The following is a 23,543-nucleotide window of genomic DNA, read 5'->3' as shown; positions in this document are numbered from 1 at the left end:
TCAAGTTGTGTTAATTTTACTTCAAATATCCCCTCACAAAAGGTTCTAACATGGTTGTTATCCAAGCATCGTTTTTTCTAGTTTGAGGAAGTAAACCCATCAAAGCTGCTATAGATGGTTTATTTCCTGATTAACATTTTATCTTCTTCTTATACTTCAGATTGAAAACCTCTTGGCCGATATCGGAGGTCAGTTAGGCTTGTGGATTGGTTGTTCAGTAATCACATTTGTTGAACTATTGGACTTCATCGTAAATGTGTTGTCTTATCTGTTGGGTAAACAAAAGGAAAACAAAAAGCTAACAACTGATTAAACTCCCTCCCTTAAAGAAATACAGTCAACTGTCTTTAAAACGGACACCATCGGGACCGGCTCCAAGTGTCCGTCTTTAAGAGGTGTCCGTCTTATGGAGGTGTCCCTCTTATGGAGGTGTCCGTTGAGAGAGAGTTGACTGTATGTTTAAACACTCAGTTCTCTAAGCAGGATGTCATCGCGGCATTTGTTACAATTACGTATATATCCTGATGTGACACTCTTACAACCCATACATGCTTCCTGTGTCTCGCCATCAATTAAATACGACTTTAACTTTTTGGGACCTTTACATGAACAAAAACAACAAAACTAAGTTGCTCAACAAGTTTATTCCTTATCCAGACTTGGAGATGGGATCAACTCACTGACAACGCCTTAATTCAAACACCTGTGATTTTGAACCATGATCTTGGTCGTCTTATGGTAAAAGTCTAAACGACAACAAATGTAAAATTCCGAATCATATTTATTATCTATTCAGAGCTGGAGTTGGAGGCAAACTTGACCACGTCGAATACAAGCATCTGTAATTTTAAGTCATATAAATTAAATGTTTTAGCGCCAGTTCCTGAGACCTTTCTACTCAAATATCTGAACCCTTTTTTACGACTTATCTACTAAACAAATACTCACGTCAGTTTATATATCCAGTATCTACCAAGTTCTGTATAATTTTTACAGAGATACATTTTTATACCTTTAACAAGCGCTTTTAAAAGTACCGTATTTTCTCAATTAAACGCCCCCGGCGTTTATTCCAAACTTGGCTCCGTAGATCCGGCGTTTATTTGAATGGTGCAGTTTATTCGAGCAAAATATTTATTAAACAAGGGTTTTTAATCCTTATTTGTGACATGAATGCATTTTGCCATCATACCTTAAGCATATTACAGCTCTAATAAATGCCTGAAAGGCTTACTTACCACTCTACCTATGAGACCCGGCGTTTATTCGGGGCCCGGAGTTTAATCGAGAAAATACGGTAACCACAATTTCTTTGTTTGTTTTTTGTTTTTGTTTTTGTTTTTTTGTGGCGTGTCAATAATTAACAAAAGTTATCTACTAACACCCTGCGCATGCACACGCAAAGCAATACCAGCTCTGACTAAAACATAGCAAGGGATACATTTAATAATAATGGTATTTTTTAAGCGCAAACGTCATTGAATAATGATAAAATGAGCTTTACATGGATGAATAGTAAATATGATGATATTGCGTACAAAATGTAAAATATTGGTAGCGAAGACTAAAATATACAACTGCTGAAAAGATTTGTCTTAATAGTTAGGGCCTGTTTACATGATTCCGGAATGACTTTCATTCCGGAACGAGTTCATTCCATCCCCATACATTTCTCTGTATCTGTTTAATTACATGATACCAAGACGAAAGTCAAGTCATTCCGGAATGAGTTCATTCCGGTTTTCATTCCGGAATGAAAGTTTCGTTCTGGGATGACATTTCATTCTGGTATCATGTAAACACAGAACGAATTTCGTTCCGAGATGAACTCGCAACTTGTTGAACCGCATACGGACTCCACAGTTTGAATTCAGAGCGAAAAAACGTAATAGCATTTACTGTTTAGCCCAAAGAAGCAGCTCTATGGTCAAATTACTCGTCAAAACTGCAGATACGGCCATTAATGGGCACAAAAACATGCGCCATCTTGTTTTGATCTCGCGCGAAACATGCACCACCTTTTTTTGATCTCGCGGGGAAATCGTGCACGTGAAAATGCCTTTGGTTGAACCAGTCGACTCTGTCATGTAAATACAGAACGAATTTCATTCCGGAACGAGTTTCGTTCCGGAATGAATCATGTAAACAGGCCCTTAGGGCCTGTTTACATGATTCCGGAATGACTTTCATTCCGGAACGAGTTCATTCCATCCCCATACATTTCTCTGTATCTGTTTACATGATACCGAGACGAAAGTCAAGTCATTCCGGAATGAGTTCGTTCCGGTTTTCATTCCGGAATGAAAGTTTCGTTCTGGAATGACATTTCATTCTGGTGTCATGTAAACACAGAACGAATTTCGTTCCGAGATGAAATCGCAACTCATAAAACCGCATACGGACTCCACAGTTTGAATTCAAAGCGAGAAAACGTAATAGCATTTACTGTTTAGCCCAAAGGAGCAGCTCTATGGTCAAATTACTCGTTAAAATCGCAGATACGGCCATTAATGGGCACAAAAACATGTTTGCGCGAAACATGCGCCATGTTGTTTTGATCTCGCGCGAAACATGCGCCACCTTGTTTTGATCTCGCGCGAAAACCGCGCACGTGAAAATGCCTTTGGTTGAACCGGTCGACGCTGTCATGTGAATGCAGAACGAACTTCATTCCGGAACAAGTTTCGTTCCGGAATGAAAGTCATTCCGGAATCATGTAAACAGGCCCTAAGTTAGTTTAAAATCTGGTTCTTATTTCTCTTAGAAGACTGTTTCAACGTTTAAACGCGACTGACGCGAATATTCTGTCTTAAAGTAGGTTATATTATTTCCAAGTGGGAAATCCAGCACAAAGCTGTAATTTAATCTTAATTTACACGCAGTATGTTTTCTTTGAATATTATACAACTACGAAAGCGAATGAATAAAAATGATGCTTATGGGTAATACCTGTACAATGGCTTGTATACAGTGAGATATGGTTATCTGCTGGTTCATCTGTGTTATATTACAGGCCGGCAAAACACTTGATACATGTTATTTTGTCACTATACAATTTTGTAAGAAAGAAAAGGAGCTACAAGGGATATCAAAAAAGTTTGAGTTTGCTTTGCTAGACCAAACTACTTCAAACTGTTGACTGTGGTCCTTATTTGCAACTACCATGATTGCTAAGTTTTCATAACCATTTGAAAATTAAAATCAAATGGATAAAAGCATAACAAATGCGTTACTAAAAGCCTGATGGTGGCCTCAAAAGTCTATCAAGTTCACAATCTGTTTTATAGAGTCTTGGCTGCAAGTCTTGTGGCGTTCCGGAGACAAGTTGAAGGGTTAAAGATCTTCTTACTTAAATAATAAATTATGGTATTATAACATAGCTAGCAGAGCCGCGCAATCAAATTCAGTATACGTAAGCGTGCTCAAAATCCCGATGGAGCACGCTGATGACGTAATCGACGAGTGAATCCTGAGAGTGAAAATCTCACTGATGAGTAAAGCTCAAACGCTGTGTTTTGCGAAAGCGATCACATATTATCTTCGGAATATGAATAGTGAATCTTTTCAATCTGATTTTTCCAAGGATACGAGCTACAAGGTAAGCTGTTTCTTATTACGAGACAGAGAGCGAAAGAGAAGACAAGGCTCTCATATTGCCACTCTCCACCGTTCAGAGGGGAGTAGAAATACTTATAGTCGCTTAATGCTTCAGAAACTGGAATAATCACCGGCGCCTATGGGTCACTTTGGCCCGATGCAGACTATTCCTTAGCTTACCTTACCTACCTTCTAGTTACACTAGTTGCCTACAAGTTATAATGATTACGTTTTTTGGGTATTACTTATTTTCATGACCGGCTTTATCATGTTTTAAAACCTATACTAATATACTTTATTAAAAGCTAGCCATAGTATATTACAAATCCTGAGTTTTGATTGGTTTGTAGGCCTTGGTATATATGAATATGAGCTGATATACCATGGACCACAATTATGGTAGGTGTGCGCGTCAGCGAGATCAAATATTGCAATTCTTTGAGTGTTTTTGATGCCCCAATGTATTCCAATCGCGCTTGTTGGATATGAGATAGTTATAGCCAACGAGGCGCGTAGCGCCAAATTGGCTATCTGCCATCTCATAATTATTCCACGAGCGCGATAGTTATAGCTAACGAGGCGCGTAGCGCCGAGTTGGCCATAACGATCTCATATCCAACAAGCGCGAGTGAAATAATTGTTTTATTAAAAACGCCCAAAGAATTGCAATATTCGTTGACGCGTATCGGCTACCAAATTTGTGGTCAATGGTATATGAGCTCATATACTATTGCCTGTTTACCAACCAAAACTCAGAAATTGCAATATACCACTGCTAGTTTTTAATAATATGTAATACTATACTACAGCATGCTTATGTCTTTAGTATCTTTGACCTCGGTGCGATAAGTTTTGCGGCACAACACTTTGATAATGTCCAGGAGAAGTTGAAACACTTCTGCCACTGTAATAACTGACAAGCCAATCCAAAGACCCAGCTGCCCACCAATGTCACTCATTAGATTCTCGAGCTGCGAAGAAAGAGAATAGTCATAAGAGTTTAATTCTATCAAGATTGGCAACTTCGATTAATGGGTTAGAGACTGTTGTGAGTGTTTTGTTTACAAATACACGCATGCGCTGGCCGCACAATGAACGAGAACGTATTGAAAATTTCGAGTTCATTGTAAGGTCTTGTAAGGCCAGCAAGTGCGTGTATTTGTAAACAAAACACGAACGGATAGACTCTAACCCTTTTAATATACAATCTGAGTACAACAAAGGATAGCAACAAAGCGAAGGATAACCTCAAGCGCTTCCTTTAAAAAAAAATGAAAATGGAAGATCTTGAGGTTTTTATCCTCTTTGATTTTGTTTGGTATTGGATCGTTGATAATTTGAGGAAAATATTTTTCTTCCACTTCTGCAAGCCTTGAAGCTGAAGACATTTTCAATAATGCGCAATTTTTGTGCGTTATTGTCAATACTGCACTGTCGGAGTTTGCTGACGACAGGTAAAGAAAAAATCACGTGATCTATTTAAACTAATTGCGCGCGTTAATTTTGGACAGTGAACGAAGATTGTATATTAATGAAAGATAGTACACCCAAATCGTAGAAATATAAAAAGGGGTCTAAGCGCTTGGTGGATCAACAAAAGTACTTACTGCGTAATATTCCGAGTAGGTTATTCTCTCCAAGTTCAGCTCCTCAAAATAGATCTTTATTCGTAAAATATTTTCCCTGTAAGACATTAACAAAAAGAGGGAAATTACTGCACACGCACAGTGTGTTGATTCAGGCTGGACATTTTTCAGTCTTGTCACCATGTGATCGCTCACACCGCGATCGCCGAAAATAATATTAAATATCAAATATAATTCCAACGGTTTTTTTCTCGATAAAATATATGATATGATATTGATTGTTAACAGAATGCCTTTTTGTGATACTCACCTTAACATGTCCTTGCTTTTTCCCATCTCGCCGCCTTCTCTAAGCATCATTGACTGTATTTGTTTCTGGAGGGTATGAAGACATTAAACATTGAATCCAGTTAAAAATAAACCTTAGTTCGTGCACAAACACAACACGATAGAATTTTGCTTGTTATGCTATAATTGATCAATTGATTACTCCCCGACGGAGCTTGTCAGGGCCAATGCAAACAAAACCTGAAAGAAATACTGGATTGGAATACGAGAAAAACACCAGCTAGTGGTCGAAGTCATCACAGAGTGCAAGAAAAACACGAACCCGGAACAATCGGATTTAAAGACTAGTGCATTAAGTCTGAGGCAAAATCTCCCTCGCTATAACCCTTATTTCATCTCCCATGACCCAACAAATTTCGACTATTAGAAGGGACAAGCATTTAGTTGGAAAGTTGGTTAAAAGAGAATTTAATAGGATTTTTATGCGACAAATTTAAAAAGCACCGGAGTCTCTTATACAAGGTTTGTGTTGGTGAATTGTACTAGCTCTGTAAATGAGAAAACGATCTCACCTCGTAAGCAATGGACCATGCGGAACTGGACATTGAAGTCCTATAGCTGGTTTGACTGTGAAAAAATTATAGTTGAAATAAATAAACAAGAAAAAGAAGAAGAAGCAATCAAACAAAAGGCCAGTATATCAACCTCCATACACACTGAGAGTGTGGGGGTAGCCCCCACGCACAGTACCCACACATTCAAGCTCTCCACACTCGAGCTTATTCAAGAGGAAATTCACCTTTCAATCTCGTGTTACATGTAAAACACAGCAGACTTCATTCGTACATGAAGACATGCAAAAATGCACTTGAATAATTGTTGTTATGAAAACTAAATGCACAAATGATGAACGAGAAGAAATGTTCCCCATCTCTCTTTAATCCCTTGTGCTCATAGGACACGGGAGCAGTTTTTTAATTGTCATAGTCTATAAGATTCGAACTTTCTCCGGACACCGTACCTCACCGATTTCGCTGAAATTTGGCATGCAGTCTTGTTTTAGGGTCCTAACTACCAAATGGATATTAAAAAGTTTCAATTCTTTTTATTTTGGAAAATATCGAGAAGGCCGATTTGAAGCGTCCGTGACGTCTCGCCAACATGGCGGATCGAAGGTGTTCTTGTTACTTCGACACTGAACTTGCCGTCACAGTTTCTCGATCATACTTGGCATAGTTATAAAGAACTATCTTTCTTCTTTCTATATATCAAAATAGATTCGGCAAATGTTGAGTTTGGATGATCAACGGCCAAGAAGTTCGAAGGTATGTTAACGATGTTTTGAACAGTCTCAAATTTACTACAAAATGAAAGGCTTATAACTCCACTGTTATCTCGATTTAGAACAAGCCATTTACCATGAACAAAGCTTTTTCATTGGTGAATTGATTCCATTAATAAAAAAATTGGGGAAATGTAACCGTTAAGAATAAAAAATTATGGAACCTCTAGTAAATTGGCCATTTCAGCGCCAATTCAGCGGATCAGCTCATTTAACAGCAAATAATCGGGAGAAACATGAAAGGGTTACAGTCGTTTATAATAAGCAGTTTTCAGGTATTCTTTGCTTATCTTAAACAAATACATAATCTTCGCCAAAGATATGGCGATTTTTGAGCGTACGATCGTTTCTCCAAATTTTTATGTCGGCAACTTTATTTTATTTGTTGTCGAGATTATACGCTGTTGTTATTCAATATTCGTTTCACAAGAACTTCTGTTGCTCGCATTTCCCAACTGGCTGTTTAAGAAATTGCCCATTCCGTAACAGGGTCATTCTTACTTTTTCTTTAAAAATTACTAGGAAAGCAAGAATGCCATAGAACGGTTTTATACTAGTGAAAATACCTGTCAGACATAACTTCAACTGTTTGTGTTATCTGGCTGTTTTCACAAATATGCAAATTTAGGAATTCTTAAAGTGCCTATCTTTAACTATTTCACGCTTAAAGATTCCTCTAAATCTTTTCGCCTACCTTTTGGCCAAACGAAGTTTTGTGTCTCCAAGCAGAATGCTCGTTATCAGCAATGAAAGTCGAAGAGATACAGAAGCTCGAGTAAAATTCTAACTGCTGTGAAATGAACATCGTTTGAGCTTGACGTGTATTTATAGATAGCTCATTTAACAGCAAATAATCGGGAGAAACATGAAAGGATTACAGTCGTTTATAATAAGCAGTTTTCAGGTATTCTTTGCTTATCTGAAACAAATACATGATCTTTGCCAAAGATATGGCGATTTTTGAGCGTACGATCGTTTCTCCAAATTTTTATGTCGGCAACTTTATTTTATTTGTTGTCGAGATTATACGCTGTTGTTATTCAAGTATTCGTTTCACAAGAACTTCTGTTGCTCGCATTTCCCAAATCACTGTTTAAGAAATTGCCCATTCCGTAACAGGGTCTTTCTTACTTTTTCTTTAAAAATTACTAGGAAAGCAAGAATGCCATAGAACGGTTTTATACTAGTGAAAATACCTGTCAGACATAACTTCAACTGTTTGTGTTATCTGGCTGTTTTCACAAATATGCAAATTTAGGAATTCTTAAAGTGCCTATCTTTAACTATTTCACGCTTAAAGATTCCTCTAAATCTTTTCGCCTACCTTTTCGCCAAACGAAGTTTTGTGTCTCCAGGCAGAATGCTCGTTACCAGCAATGAAAGTCGAAGAGATACAGAAGCTCGAGTAAAATTCTAACTGCTGTGAAATGAACATCGTTTGAGCTTGACGTGTATTTATAGATTGCGCTCGAGCTCCGTTAATTAAGTTTATTCATTTGGCGATCAGATAAAAATCAATGAATGATCAGAGTTATTAAAGTCCATTTCTAAGCACGAGAGACACGGAAGTTTGTTTCAGAAGCATTTATGCATTGAAATACCGGTTTATTTTTGAGCGGTAAATCTGCATTTATAATAGCTGGGAGTTTGGGGTGATTTTTGGTGTTGTTGTTTTTTTGAGGGGGCTCGGGGGGGGGGGGGGGGGGGGTGTGGAAGTGGTGCCTTCGTATCCTCTTTTGTTCTTTTACACAGTGGCCTGAATTTGGAACAGTTCGGGGAATGGATTATCAATTACTCTTCGTTATGCCATGTCACCCCTTAATGTGGGAGCGCCGCGCCTCAATTCACGATAAAAAATTTATGGCCGCCCGGTCCATTTATGTAGTTCTCCGCCAGGTTTCTCAATAGGCAGGTTACGAGCCTAGTGGCCCATCCGGCCGGAGCTCATACCGGTTTCCGCAACGTGAAGCGACAACGAGTATTTTTTACTCCACCCGGATGGTATGCTATTCCATCGCAGGGTTACCTCCCTTCCCGAAAAGCTAAAGATTGACTGGTAATCATTTTTTAACCTGGGTAAGGAAAGGGACTCTGGGAGTTGAGAGGCTTTCCAAAGAACTTAACGCATTGTCCCCCAAAAGCTCTATCCAGGACTGTTTGGTCCAGAGTCCAGCGCAGTGACCATTGTTAGGCCATCACGCTCCCCAACCGTGTAAGAAAGTGCAAAAATCTGCTTGTATAAGCCCTGGGGTTGTACAGTTTGGTACGAAATGTGGGCTTTTAAATGTGTTAATTAAGTTTATTCATTTAGCGATCAGATAAAAATCAATGAATGATCAGAGTTATTAAAGTCCATTTCTAAGCACGAGAGACACGGAAGTTTGTTTCAGAAGCATTTATGCATAGAAATACCGGTTTATTATTGACTGACGCGGTTAAAAAATACTCGGCTTCTAGCGGTAAATCTGCATTTATAATAGCTGGGAGTTTGGGGGTTTTTTTTGGTGTTGTTGTAGGAAGGCGGGGGGAGGGGGTGGAAGTGGTGCCTCCGAATCCTCTTTAGATCTCTGACACAGTGGTCTGAATGTTGAACAAAAGAGCTCATCTGTTAATAAGCATAATGCGAGCTGATTTTGAAATGAACATGACTTTACGTTTGTGTCATCAGTAATTATCGTGTTCGAAGAAGGCGTGGCTTATTTACTCGCGGCAAGAACAACATAAACAGTGAAGCTAACACATTTTCCTCATTGATTTGAAATGAATTTCGAATCAATTCTTTTTAGGGCAAGTTAAAAGATACAAATGTTTTTCGTCCAGATTTTTACAAAAAAAAGCAGGTGAAAACTTGGCTCTTTTTGTTATCTCGGACTTTTTTTTTATTAAAGTCGAACCTCTCGAGCTCCATAAGGACACCTCTCGTGATGCGTCATGACTTACATCACGTATGTCCTTATCGCCGACCTAGGTGAAGAAAGGGACTACCGTAATTACTCGAATAAGCGCCGCGGCGCTTATTAAATTTTTTACGCCTCCAGTGCGGCGCTTATTCGAGGGCGGCGCTTATTAAAAAGTTTGACGCCACAAAGAATCTAATCCTTTACATTTATTAAAATAGGGTCCCCTGATTGCCAAAAGTCGTCTCTTGCTGAAGATTGTACTGAAGAATGTTCAATAGAAAAACTGAGCGGTAAAACAAGCACTTTGAACTGCAGAACGTCGCTTTTGATGGAAAGAAATGTCCAAGTTTGTTTGAGAGTTGCTTTGTAGTTCTGTTTCTAGTTAAACAGATTTCCTTGAATAAGCGCCGCATCGGGACTGCGGCGCCGGGGGCGGCGCTTATTCGAGGGCGGCGCTTATTCGGGGGCAGCGCTTATTCGAGTAGATACGGTATGATAGTACAGAGGCTTTCCGAAGAACTCAACGCAATATCCCCCCAAAGCTCGAACCGGGATTTAAAAATCTCAAAAAAGTGTTAATATGAATTGTAAATCCACTCATAGCGGTCTGGCCTTACTAAAACCTGGAGAGAGAAAAGACAGTGGGCAGATAAATGAAAGCTGTTCGAGAGTACGCTGTTGAGCAGATTCTGTGAAATTCCCCTTTTTATCCTTTTCTCTCATAAGCCCTCCCAATTCAAGGCCCATATATTTCTTCCAAGTCAACTGTCAAAGTTTAAGGCCACTTTTTTCCTACCAGGTTACCGTCTTGAGAGTTTTAAATTTTATTAAATCTTGGTGACACTGTCCCTTTAATTCATTAATGTAATTCAAATCAGTTTATAAAAACCTTTTTCAGAAAACAAGAAGTTTTTTAATTTCGCTTTAAGCCACCGCACCCCAACCACGGATATAAGACCTACCACATTTAAAAGCCCACATTTCGTACCAAACTGTACAACCCCAGGGCTTATACAAGCAGATTTTTGCACTTTCTTACACGGTTGGGGAGCGTGATGGCCTAACAATGGTCACTGCGCTGGACTCTGGACCAAACAGTCCTGGATAGAGCTTTTGGGGGACAATGCGTTAAGTTCTTTGGAAAGCCTCTCAACTCCCAGAGTCCCTTTCCTTACCCAGGTGTAAAAATGATTACCAGTCAATCTTTAGCTTTTCGGGAAGGGAGGTAACCCTGCGATGGAATAGCATCCCATCCGGATGGAGTAAAAAATACTCGTTGTCGCTTCACGTTGCGGAAACCGGTATGAGCTCCGGCTGGATGGGCCACTAGGCTCGTAACCTGCCTATTGAGAAACCTGGCGGAGAACTACATAAATGGACCGGGCGGCCATAAATTTTTTTATCGTGAATTGAGGCGCGGCGCTCCCACATTAAGGGGTGACATGGCATAACGAAGAGTAATTGATAATCAATTCCCCGAACTGTTCCAAATTCAGGCCACTGTGTAAAAGAACAAAAGAGGATACGAAGGCACCACTTCCACACACCCCCCCCCCCCCCCGAGCCCCCTCAAAAAAAAAAAACAACACCAAAAAACACCCCAAACTCCCAACTATTATAAATGCAGATTTACCGCTCAAAAATAAACCGGTATTTCTATGCATAAATGCTTCTGAAACAAACTTCCGTGTCTCTCGTGCTTAGAAATGGACTTTAATAACTCTGATCATTCATTGATTTTTATCTGATCGCCAAATGAATAAACTTAATTAACGGAGCTCGAGCGCAATCTATAAATACACGTCAAGCTCAAACGATGTTCATTTCACAGCAGTTAGAATTTTACTCGAGCTTCTGTATCTCTTCGACTTTCATTGCTGATAACGAGCATTCTGCCTGGAGACACAAAACTTCGTTTGGCGAAAAGGTAGGCGAAAAGATTTAGAGGAATCTTTAAGCGTGAAATAGTTAAAGATAGGCACTTTAAGAATTCCTAAATTTGCATATTTGTGAAAACAGCCAGATAACACAAACAGTTGAAGTTATGTCTGACAGGTATTTTCACTAGTATAAAACCGTTCTATGGCATTCTTGCTTTCCTAGTAATTTTTAAAGAAAAAGTAAGAATGACCCTGTTACGGAATGGGCAATTTCTTAAACAGTGATTTGGGAAATGCGAGCAACAGAAGTTCTTGTGAAACGAATACTTGAATAACAACAGCGTATAATCTCGACAACAAATAAAATAAAGTTGCCGACATAAAAATTTGGAGAAACGATCGTACGCTCAAAAATCGCCATATCTTTGGCAAAGATCATGTATTTGTTTCAGATAAGCAAAGAATACCTGAAAACTGCTTATTATAAACGACTGTAATCCTTTCATGTTTCTCCCGATTATTTGCTGTTAAATGAGCAATCTATAAATACACGTCAAGCTCAAACGATGTTCATTTCACAGCAGTTAGAATTTTACTCGAGCTTCTGTATCTCTTCGACTTTCATTGCTGATAACGAGCATTCTGCTTGGAGACACAAAACTTCGTTTGGCCAAAAGGTAGGCGAAAAGATTTAGAGGAATCTTTAAGCGTGAAATAGTTAAAGATAGGCACTTTAAGAATTCCTAAATTTGCATATTTGTGAAAACAGCCAGATAACACAAACAGTTGAAGTTATGTCTGACAGGTATTTTCACTAGTATAAAACCGTTCTATGGCATTCTTGCTTTCCTAGTAATTTTTAAAGAAAAAGTAAGAATGACCCTGTTACGGAATGGGCAATTTCTTAAACAGCCAGTTGGGAAATGCGAGCAACAGAAGTTCTTGTGAAACGAATATTGAATAACAACAGCGTATAATCTCGACAACAAATAAAATAAAGTTGCCGACATAAAAATTTGGAGAAACGATCGTACGCTCAAAAATCGCCATATCTTTGGCGAAGATTATGTATTTGTTTAAGATAAGCAAAGAATACCTGAAAACTGCTTATTATAAACGACTGTAACCCTTTCATGTTTCTCCCGATTATTTGCTGTTAAATGAGCTGATCCGCTGAATTGGCGCTGAAATGGCCAATTTACTAGAGGTTCCATAATTTTTTATTCTTAACGGTTACATTTCCCCAATTTTTTTATTAATGGAATCAATTCACCAATGAAAAAGCTTTGTTCATGGTAAATGGCTTGTTCTAAATCGAGATAACAGTGGAGTTATAAGCCTTTCATTTTGTAGTAAATTTGAGACTGTTCAAAACATCGTTAACATACCTTCGAACTTCTTGGCCGTTGATCATCCAAACTCAACATTTGCCGAATCTATTTTGATATATAGAAAGAAGAAAGATAGTTCTTTATAACTATGCCAAGTATGATCGAGAAACTGTGACGGCAGGTTCAGTGTCGAACTAACAAGAACACCTTCGATCCGCCATGTTGGCGGGCCGTCACGGACGCTTCAAATCGGCCTTCTCGATATTTTCCAAAATAAAAAGAATTGAAACTTTTTAATATCCATTTGGTAGTTAGGACCCTAAAACAAGACTGCATGCCAAATTTCAGCGAAATCGGTGAGGTACGGTGTCCGCGAACTTTAAAAAAAGCTCGAAAATTATGGAGTATTACACTTAAGGGTCCTCGCCCACAACGGTCTTACCGTATGAGGTCACTGTGATTGTCATTTTCATTTACAGCTTTTTTTTTAAAGAAATGTTGTCGGTCAGATAGAAGAGTAAAGCTTACGCGACGTGCTCGAGACGGCATGATAGTCTGGTTATTCATTATAATTTTGCATATCGGAATTATCTATTAAAGATTTTTCAAAACTAAAGTTTTTTATCGCTAAATTTATTTGACCATTATAAGTAGCATTTACCACAAGAACGAATTACATACGTGCAGGGCTGGGGGCATTTTTCAGAGCAACCAAGTTCATCACTATCGTATCTTTTTTGGAGCTCCTGAATGCATCTCACTTCTAAACAAATATACATCAAAAGGTTTTTGATTGTTAATTAATTATGTTCTGATAAACATTAAAACTGTCCGATATAAAAGCGACGATATGATTAGTGGATACAAATCATAAGCTTAGCTTGTGGAAAAAAGTGGCGAAAATCTGAAGTTGTCGATCGGTTAAGGTGGGAAAACAGGGAGCGCAAGGGTTGATGGCTAGGTTTCGTTTTCCAGTCCGCGTCAGGCCCATAAGGCCAAGCGAACCGTGCACGACCAAGGGAGAGGACGCTTTGGGACGAGGCAGGTTGTCCATGGAAATGCTCGTGTCGTCTTACCTTTTGAAATTGCGGAACAGATTCGTTTTCCAAACTTAAATTTGGCTTCAGTGCAGTTGCAGCTCTCTAGTTGTGCACGAGCCAGACAAGAGTTCATACAGCCCTAGAATAGAAGAACAAATGCAATTCATTGAACTGTTCAGCTTTTTTTCAAAGTTGCGCGCTCGGAGTCGGTTGATCAGCGTTTTAAACAAGTTATTTATTCTAATAAAAAGATGTTAAGAAACTTTTCCTATCTGCTATCTCCTATCAGTTTAAGTGACGGTTCCTGTGATCTAGATATTTTGTTTCTTTTGACGTTCTCGAAATCACACAAAATAATTGCAGTAGAGCCCCTTTGAAAAATATATATAAAAAATGACATGGGACGAGATGACAAACCTGCACAGAATACCTTGAACCTTGGAATTGTTGATAAACGGAGAAATCCTCTAAACCTTTACTCTTGTAACAACTTCCGTTGTTGAAAGGATCCACTCGGATGATGTTCAACTGTGAAATAAGATTATTTTATTTTAAACACTTAAAAGTTTAACACTGTTTAGTACTGTTTGCAATTCACGGCGATTCGAGTTTTTACTATGTTTTGGTGAAACTGAAGAATTATGTTTTAGGAATAACTTGAGTTTATTATGAACTCTAAGCTGACTTTCAAACTTTAAGGGAAAGAGATTGGGGAAAAAACAGCTAATCTTAACCCCCAGAATTTTTCAGGTTTACTGTACAACCACTTTCATTGCTGTAAGCCTGCATAAAACCTCTTTAAACTTAAAATTTTAATCACGAAGTTGACGTATTATTTATAACAAATACTCACTTAAACACTTTTGACTTAAACAACTGAAGTTTCAAGCGTTAACCCTTCGTCAGACCAAAACAAGGAACCGTACCTTTCTTAAGCTCCCCTTCTAGCAGCTCATGAAGCACTGGCAATTATTTTACAAACCTTTCGCAAACCAATAGAAGTGGCAAATCCTGGAGAGACGGTGAAGCCCTCGTCTACAGGGAAAGGAATGTTGTGTTGACCAGTAATTAAAACTCGAACACCGGCCTCCTGACTCAAAAGGGGAATGTACTCGTTTTGATTCACAAATAAATCCAGTGTCAGACCTGAGGAGAAAACACCCAAAATATTCAAATTAAATGAAACTTGAGATGCCTTCTTTTCTTTAATAAATTCAAACAGCTCTTTTTATTGAATCGCAGTCTGATTTTCATAGTTAAAGGAGCTATGTCATGGTATTTGCCCCCGCAGGGTTTTGGCCTAGAGGCCAAAACCCGAGGAGGCATCATTGTAATCCGCGCGAATATAGAGTATATATATAGTATATACCAGGAAAATTCTCGATTTGATCAATTTTTGCCCGCAAATAGTCTCGGGAGTTGTAAAATGCCGACAAGCTGAAAGCCCGCAAGTAGGTATCGGGAGTTGTAAAATGCCGACATACAGTGATTGGTCAATGATGACGCAAGTAAACGATGATTGGGTAATGATGACAGCCTAAGCATGAGCACGTGCACGGATGACAACAAGCAAACAAACGACGCTTGTAAACGTTGATTGCAGTTGGGCAGAATTTTGAAAAAGATAATTTGAGGTTTTATTCGAGGCCTATTCATTTCACAATGTCTAAAAGCCGAAAGCAATGCAATTGTTGAAAAGACTTCGCGATTTTTAACTAAGTAACTCGCAGAGAAGTAAGAAAATCCACATTTTTACATCTGAGTGGCCGAAGAAGAAATATGTCTAGGAACACGTACGAACATATCAAGCCATATCTTCAAATTTGTCTGCGATTTACGATAAGCAAGCCTTAAAAACCGCGATTTAACAAGCGCAAACTACTTGAACGGAGAAAAGCCTTGATCAGTCTATCTCCGGACGAGATTTACAAGAAACTTAAAAAAAAGATCTCGAGATAATTGGTTAAGACTCGCGGCAGGCGAAACCGGAAACCAGAAGCGAGCGACTTTTAGAAAGTCAAGCGTTTTCATTGTCAAAGGTGAGAAATTCTTTCGGTATCCTTTCCTTTTAAAAAGTTGATCGTTGTCATGAAGCGTGATTTACGATAAGAAAGCCTTGTCCAACTGACCGTGATTTACCAGGGACAAACAACTTGAATGGAGAAAACTTATGCGGCATCAAGAAAAGAAATTCAAAAGAGATCTCGAGATGCATTGTGATTATTTAAAACTCGCGCGCGGCAGGCGTGTTGGATTCGAGCCCGCAAAGCGGCCCATTCAAAGCGACGAAGTCGCGAAAACGAGCCACGCAAGTCGCGATAGGTCGACCGTGTTAAATTAATAAAGACGACGGACTTTTTCTAAAGTCTAGCTTGAGTCAAGCTGAGATACCCCACCACAGCAAAACATGACAAAATGATGTCAAGATGCTGTTGCGTTCTTGTAATTAAATGATTTACCGTATCATAATTAATAATCATCCAAAATAGAAAATTAACTTCTAATAAAATGTCTGAATTGTAGAAAAGGATGAACAGCAGAGAAAAACCGATAAACATCGTCGAAACTTCGGGGGCAACCTAGTGTCAGCTATTTCTAGTTTAAGTTATTTTTCTGGTTATTTTCAAATTGAAGAAACCTCAAAATAATAGTTTTACAACGTAGAAAAACAGCAAGGAAAAATAAAAACCGAAAACAAACAAGACTGGCTTCGACTGACAAAAACTAAGACGGATTACGATCGAAAAACTTTCAAAAACTGGCCACGTTTTTCAAGTAGCGTTGCACGTGACATAGCTCCTTTAAGTAGAGTCCCTTCGTTTAACTGAATGAGAATAAAAAACCACTATTTATGCTGGATCAGATGTATCGATGAGTTAAAAATCACAGTATTTTTTTCGCGATACTTATTTTCTTACCATATTGTGGTCCGGGCTTGGTGGTGGTCAACACAGGTGCCATTCTGCCACTGCGGGTAACACCAGAGTTAAATGTAAAGCAATTTCCATACCTCCAATTCCACGTGGTTTTCCAGTACTTTAGAAAATCACTGACGACACAGAAAATACAGGCAGGAAACGCGTCTTAATTGGAGTATAATAGTTCTAGATGTTATTTATCGATTAACACAGTAAATGGGCAGGAGTATCAATAGTTCGCTTAGTCAGTGTGTTTGTCTGGGTGAGGGTACTCCTGTCTGAAAAGGACTGATGTTGGTTACTCATGTTTTGACAACCCGAGCGGATAAGCGGAAGTCATCTTTAGGGTCAAGTCGTTGAAACTGATTGTTTATTTGCTGTAAGACTCGTGTAAAGTTCATCAACTGCAGGGTTTGGTCAGTTAAACTAATTACAGTAAGTTTCGGTCAACTACTAAGGGCCTGTTTATATGGAGGAGAGTTGTCCCTGGTAGGAGGGTTACCCTCCATACCGAGCCACCCCGGGCAAGAGAGCTTTTCATACGTTTCTTTATAAATAGCTGCGAACTGTTTATATGAGAAATTGCAAAGTTGGCTCGGGGGGCAGGGTGACCCTGGGTGGAGGGTCACTCGCTTTGAAGGTAGGGTGACCCTGGGGAGAGAGCCAGCTTTTTTCCATATAGACAGTTTGGTTATTTTCGCCTCGCCTACCAGGGACAAGTTGACACATACAGAGCATGCGCAAACGCTGCAGTCGACCAAAACAAAATTACAGATACATTTAAATCGAAGTCGGCGGTAAATTTGTCCAAAAATGGTCGTGGTCGATGTTTCAGCGTTCCTTATTTAAAAAAGGCAGACATAATAGAAGTTTCAAAACAAGTCTCGCCAGTCTTTTGAACCGAGAGGGCCAAGTTTTGGCTCGGTCAACAGGGACAACTTTTTCATATAAACGCTCGGCAAAAAATAGCTCGGGAGAGAGGGTAGCCCTCCTACCAGGGACAACTCTCCTCCATATAAACAGGCCCTAAGTCGTTCTGTTCCAGATCCGACATGAATTTGAATGTGCTTTGCTATTTGTTGTGCCTTGCATCAACGAAAGTAACGGCACGCAGCTAATATATGTACACATATAACACTGAAAACATCAATAAGTTGCATCCAACAAATAACTTATCATTTAAACAAACCGACAAAACAGACTGCCTGTGGGCCAACTGGTCACCTTTGTTCCATGCAGGGAGAATTTCAAAAAAGCGTAGTCGCTTTATGCTACCAAAACCTGAAATTAACACAGGCATTCGTGGGCCACTTACTTTTTACTTGACTCTTTAAGGTCTTACAGGGCTTACATGTACGTACCCATCTTTACAAGAGAAAGTTTTAAAGGCGCAGCGAAACACAAGCTCAGGGAAGTGATGCCCTCCTCTCTCCAACTCAGCTTGACTGTACTTGGCTAGCTTAGTTAAAGCCAGCCCTTTGTTGTACACCTCTGGGTCAATCGTGACGTTTTCCAAATTCATGGCCACCTCAGCGTCGGAAGAGTCTGTTTTTAGGGAATTCATCAGGGATTTTTTCATTTGTTCATCAGGTAGGTCGAAGGTCGAATTCTTGGAGCCTGAAGACTTTGATGTCGCTGGTCCGTTGTCTCTATTTTCTGCAGAACTGTTAAATGAACTCGTAATGGAGTCAGCATCAGGATAGTTGTGAATGAAGGACTTTTTAATGATGTTTAGGTTACATATTGTCACTGCAGGGAATCTGATGGTCTGTGGAATGGTTAAAATTAAGAGGAAAATGTTTTTAAGTATGACCATGGCTTAATTCTTGGTTTTCATGTTACGTCATAAAATTATGAAATCAAAATTCACTAGGCCTGCTATATTTTCATTGTCATTAGGCGAAAGATAAACTAAAAATATATTTTTTTACAAATTTCTAGATCGATAGTGTCATTCGTTTTTAAAACAGAGCATTTTGAATATTTGAGTTCTCCGTCGTTTGTGACATCAAGCTGAGTGCCGTGACAAAGCTGTTTTGTTTGAAAAAAGGCCTTTCCTTTCCATTTTGTGCAGATTGAACATTTCAGATATAATAAGTGGTGTTTATGTGAAAGTGTACTAGCTCTTAAGCCAAGGATGGCCGCTGTTGTAAACAGAATTGAGTTCCAGATGGTTTCTCTGACATCACGGCGGCCATTACTGTGTCCCTCGGCAGGACACAGTTATGGCGGCTCCATACTAAGCTTTATAAATTTGCGTGGAAAGGTTCGAAAAATAACTCGCGAACGGTACACCGCACAGACCCGAAACTTGGAGAAATTGTTTATCTATTTATCATCTATAATATTTGAAATTCATAGCTTCTGTAGTTGAATGGTTTCGAATATATTTTTTGATTGCGTGACAGTGAAAACCAGCAATAGGGCAGTGCTATGAAGGGCTAAAGGTGTTCAGTTTTTCAATATCATCATCATCATCATCATCATCATCATATCATCCGTCCAGGTTATCCTCGCGAGTTGCGTGAATGAGTCATGTTATTCCCGCGCGTTACATGGATGTGTCATGGTTGTCGTCGCGTGTTACGTGGATGGCGTGAAGTGCTCTGATTACGGCTCTGAATCGCTTGAGAAACATGAGTTAGAGCTTAAACAAACTAAGGAGAGTTAGATATGAATATTATTGCAGGGCTAACTTAATTCTGATAGTTTCATATCTTAATCATGGCAACTATGTAGGGCTTTAATCAAAAGATGATTTAACGTATAAACAGTGCATAACACAGTTCTGTAACACTGAGTTACAGTGAGAACATCTTTTGAAAAACTCAACAAGCTCGTGAAAGGTCGTAGGTCTTGTGACATTTCTACTTGTTCCAAGACGCACAGTCTTTGTTATTTTCCCCGGCTTTTTTATAAGTTTCAAAGCTAGGCTGAACTGCACATAACTCAGCATTTAAAAAAAAGCAAAAACAGTAACACAACTCACCCTTTTGTATGTGACATCAATGTTTGACTTTACTGGCTTTTTCTGGTACGTGTTTACTAGCAGTATTCCCTGGTATATCACCATTCCACAGCCGGTCAGTGTCACCAGTACCCAAAATAGGCGCCAAACTACAGACTCAGATGATGCTATCCTGCCTACGCCATGTGCGCTTGTAGTCTCTGCAAACTCGTGAAGCAAGGCCCTTAACGATCGCTTGTTGTTAACCATTGTGATTTTGCTCCCACTTCAATTACTTTTAGTGTCAATTACAGCTTTCTAGGGGCTGACTGTGGATACTTTTGATTGTAATTTCGTGCTAAAGAAAACAAGTTTGTATCTAAAGGCAGTTTTACACGGCAGAGAAATTTGGGTACGGACCCGTCACAACAACAGTTCGGACCTTACCCCGGCACCTTGCTCTGACTTTTATAGAGAAACAGTCAAATCAAAACGGCGCCATAGGCGCCTACCCAAATTTCTCTGCCGTGTAAACGCGCCTTAAGTTTGTTAACCAATATATTGCAATGGGTGACCAATGACCCTTACTTAAAAACATAGCATTATGAAATATACTGAAGGGTTGAAATCAAAGTACATGACAAGGGTATTACTAATTAAATGGAACCGTAAAAAGGGTTGAAAATGTTCGCGCATTAACTAAAGAAAAAAAGCAGTTCAAATATTTATTATACCAACGTACTGTAATGAATTTAAGTTTAAATATTGAAAGAAACCTTGTACACACTTGTAAATTAGGAGTTGTGGCACAAACCGTGACAACTCGCTCGGCTCGCCCAGGCTCGCCTCGCTCCTTGTCACAATTTGTGTCCACAACTCCTAATTTACAAGTGTGCGCGGAACGCAAGACGCCTTTCTTACCCCCCTCGCGAAACTAGTTGCAAAAAAAGACGTTTAATCCCAGAAAACTTAAGAAAAAGAAAGCTGCAATCGTTATGCAAAGCATGGTTAAAACTAACAAAAAAATCGGGAAAGCAGGCGTGGAAATGGTAAAAAAAAGGAGGAAAATGTGAGTGGCTTTCACATTCCTAACTTCCTGAAGCAGTTTCGCCGGACCCGACAGTGTACCAATCGTTGTATGGCGCCATTGTATTAAATTACAACAAACCTTTAATTGCTGTGCCAGAAATAATTCCTATTGAACAAATGCTCTTATTGAGTAAACGAAGATGGGAAGAGGGAGAACTGGAGAAATTAACTTGAGTGTAAAGAAAAACTTGAAAAGATCTCGTGGAAAAGCGTTTACAACCTACAAAAAAACTAAAGAAAATGAAAAACAAATAACAATCCTTTTAACAGACGAGGTGATTGAAAAATTAAAAAAATTAGACAGCAGTGTTGTCGCAAACGTTTTAACAAGCTAAACAAGACTTGCACGCTCCGGTGAGTGCATAAATTATTGCAGCAACACAGAAAGTCACAACAATGACTTTGATTGCGTGGGTGTATTGCTGTCAAGAAACGGAAAACCCCCTTGACGTAATCTAGTTGTTTTTTTTTTAGGAGTTTTTAGAGGACAGAGCTCAGTTATAGAAATGCCGTCATGGGTGCATTTTTAGAATATAAACCGATAAATAGAAATGGCGTCAGGGATGTATTTTTTAAGCAAACACCATAACCAAATTTTGGAACCTAAAAGCCAAAAAATAATATTTTATAAGATAGATCAGATTCAATTGAACTGTTTCAACAACCAGAGAAGTGAAAAAAAAAAATCCTGCGTAAAATTATTTTTGCTTATACAGCACATTCCAAATCGCACAATAGAAAGGACATTCCAAATCGCACCACACATTCCTGTTCGCTTGTGATTTTTTTTTTCACGAAAAAAAAATTTTTTAAAAAACGCTGAAAATCAATGGCGAATCGGCATGTTTGGCATGTGCGTGTGACGTACCGGAAGTCCAGAATATTCTAAAGCGACATGATTGTAAACAAGCCGATGTGTTAATCAAGCTTTAAACGGCTAAAGCAAAAAAATTGAGAATCAACTGGCAAAAGATTAAAAATTGGTAGAAAAGACTCTTGATTGAAACAGTAGTACAGAGAGTATTTGACAAAAACCACAGCCGGTGTTTGTCATTGGCGATGAGTCATGATATTACACCGTCTAAAAATATCATTCGGGTAATACCCCGACTTTGTCACCCACGCACGCAAACACAAAAAAAAAATTTGCATGCCGCTGTGGGTCACGCAATTTCTCGCTGTTCGCTTCAACTTAATTGTATTTTTTGCACACTCAGATTTAATCCTTTCGACTCGGCTGAAAGTCACTTTAAGCACGCTTTAACCTTTTATTTTGCCTCGTTCAGGCAAACAACAACCTCTCTTGTGATGTCTCGAACATTTTTTTGCAACTCGAACGACAATGCTTCCATCACAAAGTAAACGACAAGATGAGCGCAGACAATCATTCTTTTATAAAATGAAAAAATGTTTTATTGGACTGAAATTTTATTTCGAAATGTCGGTGGCACTTTCGAGAAGTTTTTTTTCCAATCTTTTGCGTTCTTCTCTCTTGATTTCTTCCCGAATTTTTCCGATGTCTGGCTGGAGTGAATTTGTTTGTTTTTTTGCAAAGTTTGAGCGTAAAGTATCTTTAAGTTGGCGATAATTTTGCATTTCTCGTGTGATCAGTTGAAACTCTTTGTCAGAAACAAGATTATCATTCAGAGCTTGTGAGACAGAGCTGTTTATCGAGTCATGTTTTGCAACAGCCAGAGCGAGGATTCTTGAGTGCTTATTAACTTTACGTTCAAGCTTTTTGTTGATAACTGACAGGCCAGTGGAAGCTGCGCCAGATATACCTGCTACTGCTGCAACAGGAACGCCGATAACAATTCCAACACCAGTAAGTGAAGTGGCAACAGCTCCAGAAGACAGAGCTGCCGTCACGGCGCCAAGACAGACCACGGAATAGTGAATAACTTTCCGGACTTTTTTATATTTTTTTAACACAAGCCTGTAATGCTCAGCTTCAGCGGATATTTCTTTTTCAATTTTACTTATTTCAGTCAGCCGAAAATTCTCGGCATTTGTTGGGAGGCTTGGATAAAGTTGTGTTTCCTCGCGATCACCATAAGCAGGGGCACTCGGGAGAACATTAGCAGATGACATGGCCTCGTATACATAAAAGTTATTTTTGTATTTAATTTAATTCAATTCCAACTCATATGTAAGATTTGTGCCGTTAAAATCGAATGGCTTTCCATTCTCATCTCTAATCGAAAGAGTCAGAGATGATACATTTTCTTCAGCAGAAACGTCGCGCAAGACGTTAAAATGTGTATTTTGGTAATAAACTTTTTCATACGGTTTTCCACGTATGTCAAAAAACGCTAAAAGGCTTGATGGCTTACCATTTAGCAAGCTTTGTTGCTTGTCGATAAGGTCACAGTTGATGAAGTAATTTTTAGGATTTGAAACATTATTTACCTCAATTGTTTCAAAAAATTCCTTTTCAATACTTGCGTAATTCTCAAACCCAGGCAAATTAAAGAACTTAATAAGACTTTCGTTCAGTCCAAAAGCTTTTAAATTGGGCTCTTTTGCTTTTATTATCAATGAACGACCTGCAATGCCTTTTGTTACAGAAAACATGTTTTTCTCTGGAAATCCTTTTTCAAAAATACTCCCAATGTCATCGAGTGA

The 23,543-nt window shown here is 38.9% G+C and overlaps 2 protein-coding genes across 3 annotated transcripts in view; one reads left to right on the top strand and one right to left on the bottom strand.

The window, feature by feature from the left end:
- Positions 1-619, top strand: part of LOC144662778 (acid-sensing ion channel 2-like) — a 51,546-nt gene extending 50,927 nt beyond the window's left edge. For both annotated transcript variants that reach the window (XM_078523702.1, XM_078523695.1), the window contains exon 12: positions 161-619. In XM_078523702.1, the coding sequence (XP_078379828.1) occupies positions 161-313 (153 nt within the window). In that variant the 3' untranslated portion in view covers positions 314-619. The remainder of the gene's footprint in view (positions 1-160) is intronic.
- Positions 620-763: 144 nt separating this feature from the next.
- The window catches only part of LOC144662798 (epithelial sodium channel subunit alpha-like), a 35,997-nt gene continuing 13,217 nt past the window's right edge, over positions 764-23,543 (bottom strand). The window contains exons 2-12 of the mRNA XM_078523736.1: positions 19,872-20,615; positions 18,244-18,650; positions 16,883-17,013; positions 14,947-15,110; positions 14,382-14,492; positions 14,001-14,103; positions 13,606-13,687; positions 6,044-6,098; positions 5,494-5,558; positions 5,205-5,280; positions 764-4,568 (exon numbers count right to left, since the gene is read on the bottom strand). Coding sequence (XP_078379862.1) covers positions 4,401-4,568; positions 5,205-5,280; positions 5,494-5,558; positions 6,044-6,098; positions 13,606-13,687; positions 14,001-14,103; positions 14,382-14,492; positions 14,947-15,110; positions 16,883-17,013; positions 18,244-18,650; positions 19,872-20,099 — 1,590 coding nt within the window. The 5' untranslated portion in view covers positions 20,100-20,615 and the 3' untranslated portion in view covers positions 764-4,400. The remainder of the gene's footprint in view (positions 4,569-5,204; positions 5,281-5,493; positions 5,559-6,043; positions 6,099-13,605; positions 13,688-14,000; positions 14,104-14,381; positions 14,493-14,946; positions 15,111-16,882; positions 17,014-18,243; positions 18,651-19,871; positions 20,616-23,543) is intronic.

The sequence above is a fragment of the Oculina patagonica genome, chromosome 1 (assembly GCF_052425735.1).
Source record: "Oculina patagonica isolate OP01 chromosome 1, crgOcupat, whole genome shotgun sequence".
Classification (NCBI taxonomy): domain Eukaryota; kingdom Metazoa; phylum Cnidaria; class Anthozoa; order Scleractinia; family Oculinidae; genus Oculina; species Oculina patagonica.
This window is presented reverse-complemented; position numbering and strand designations above follow the sequence as displayed.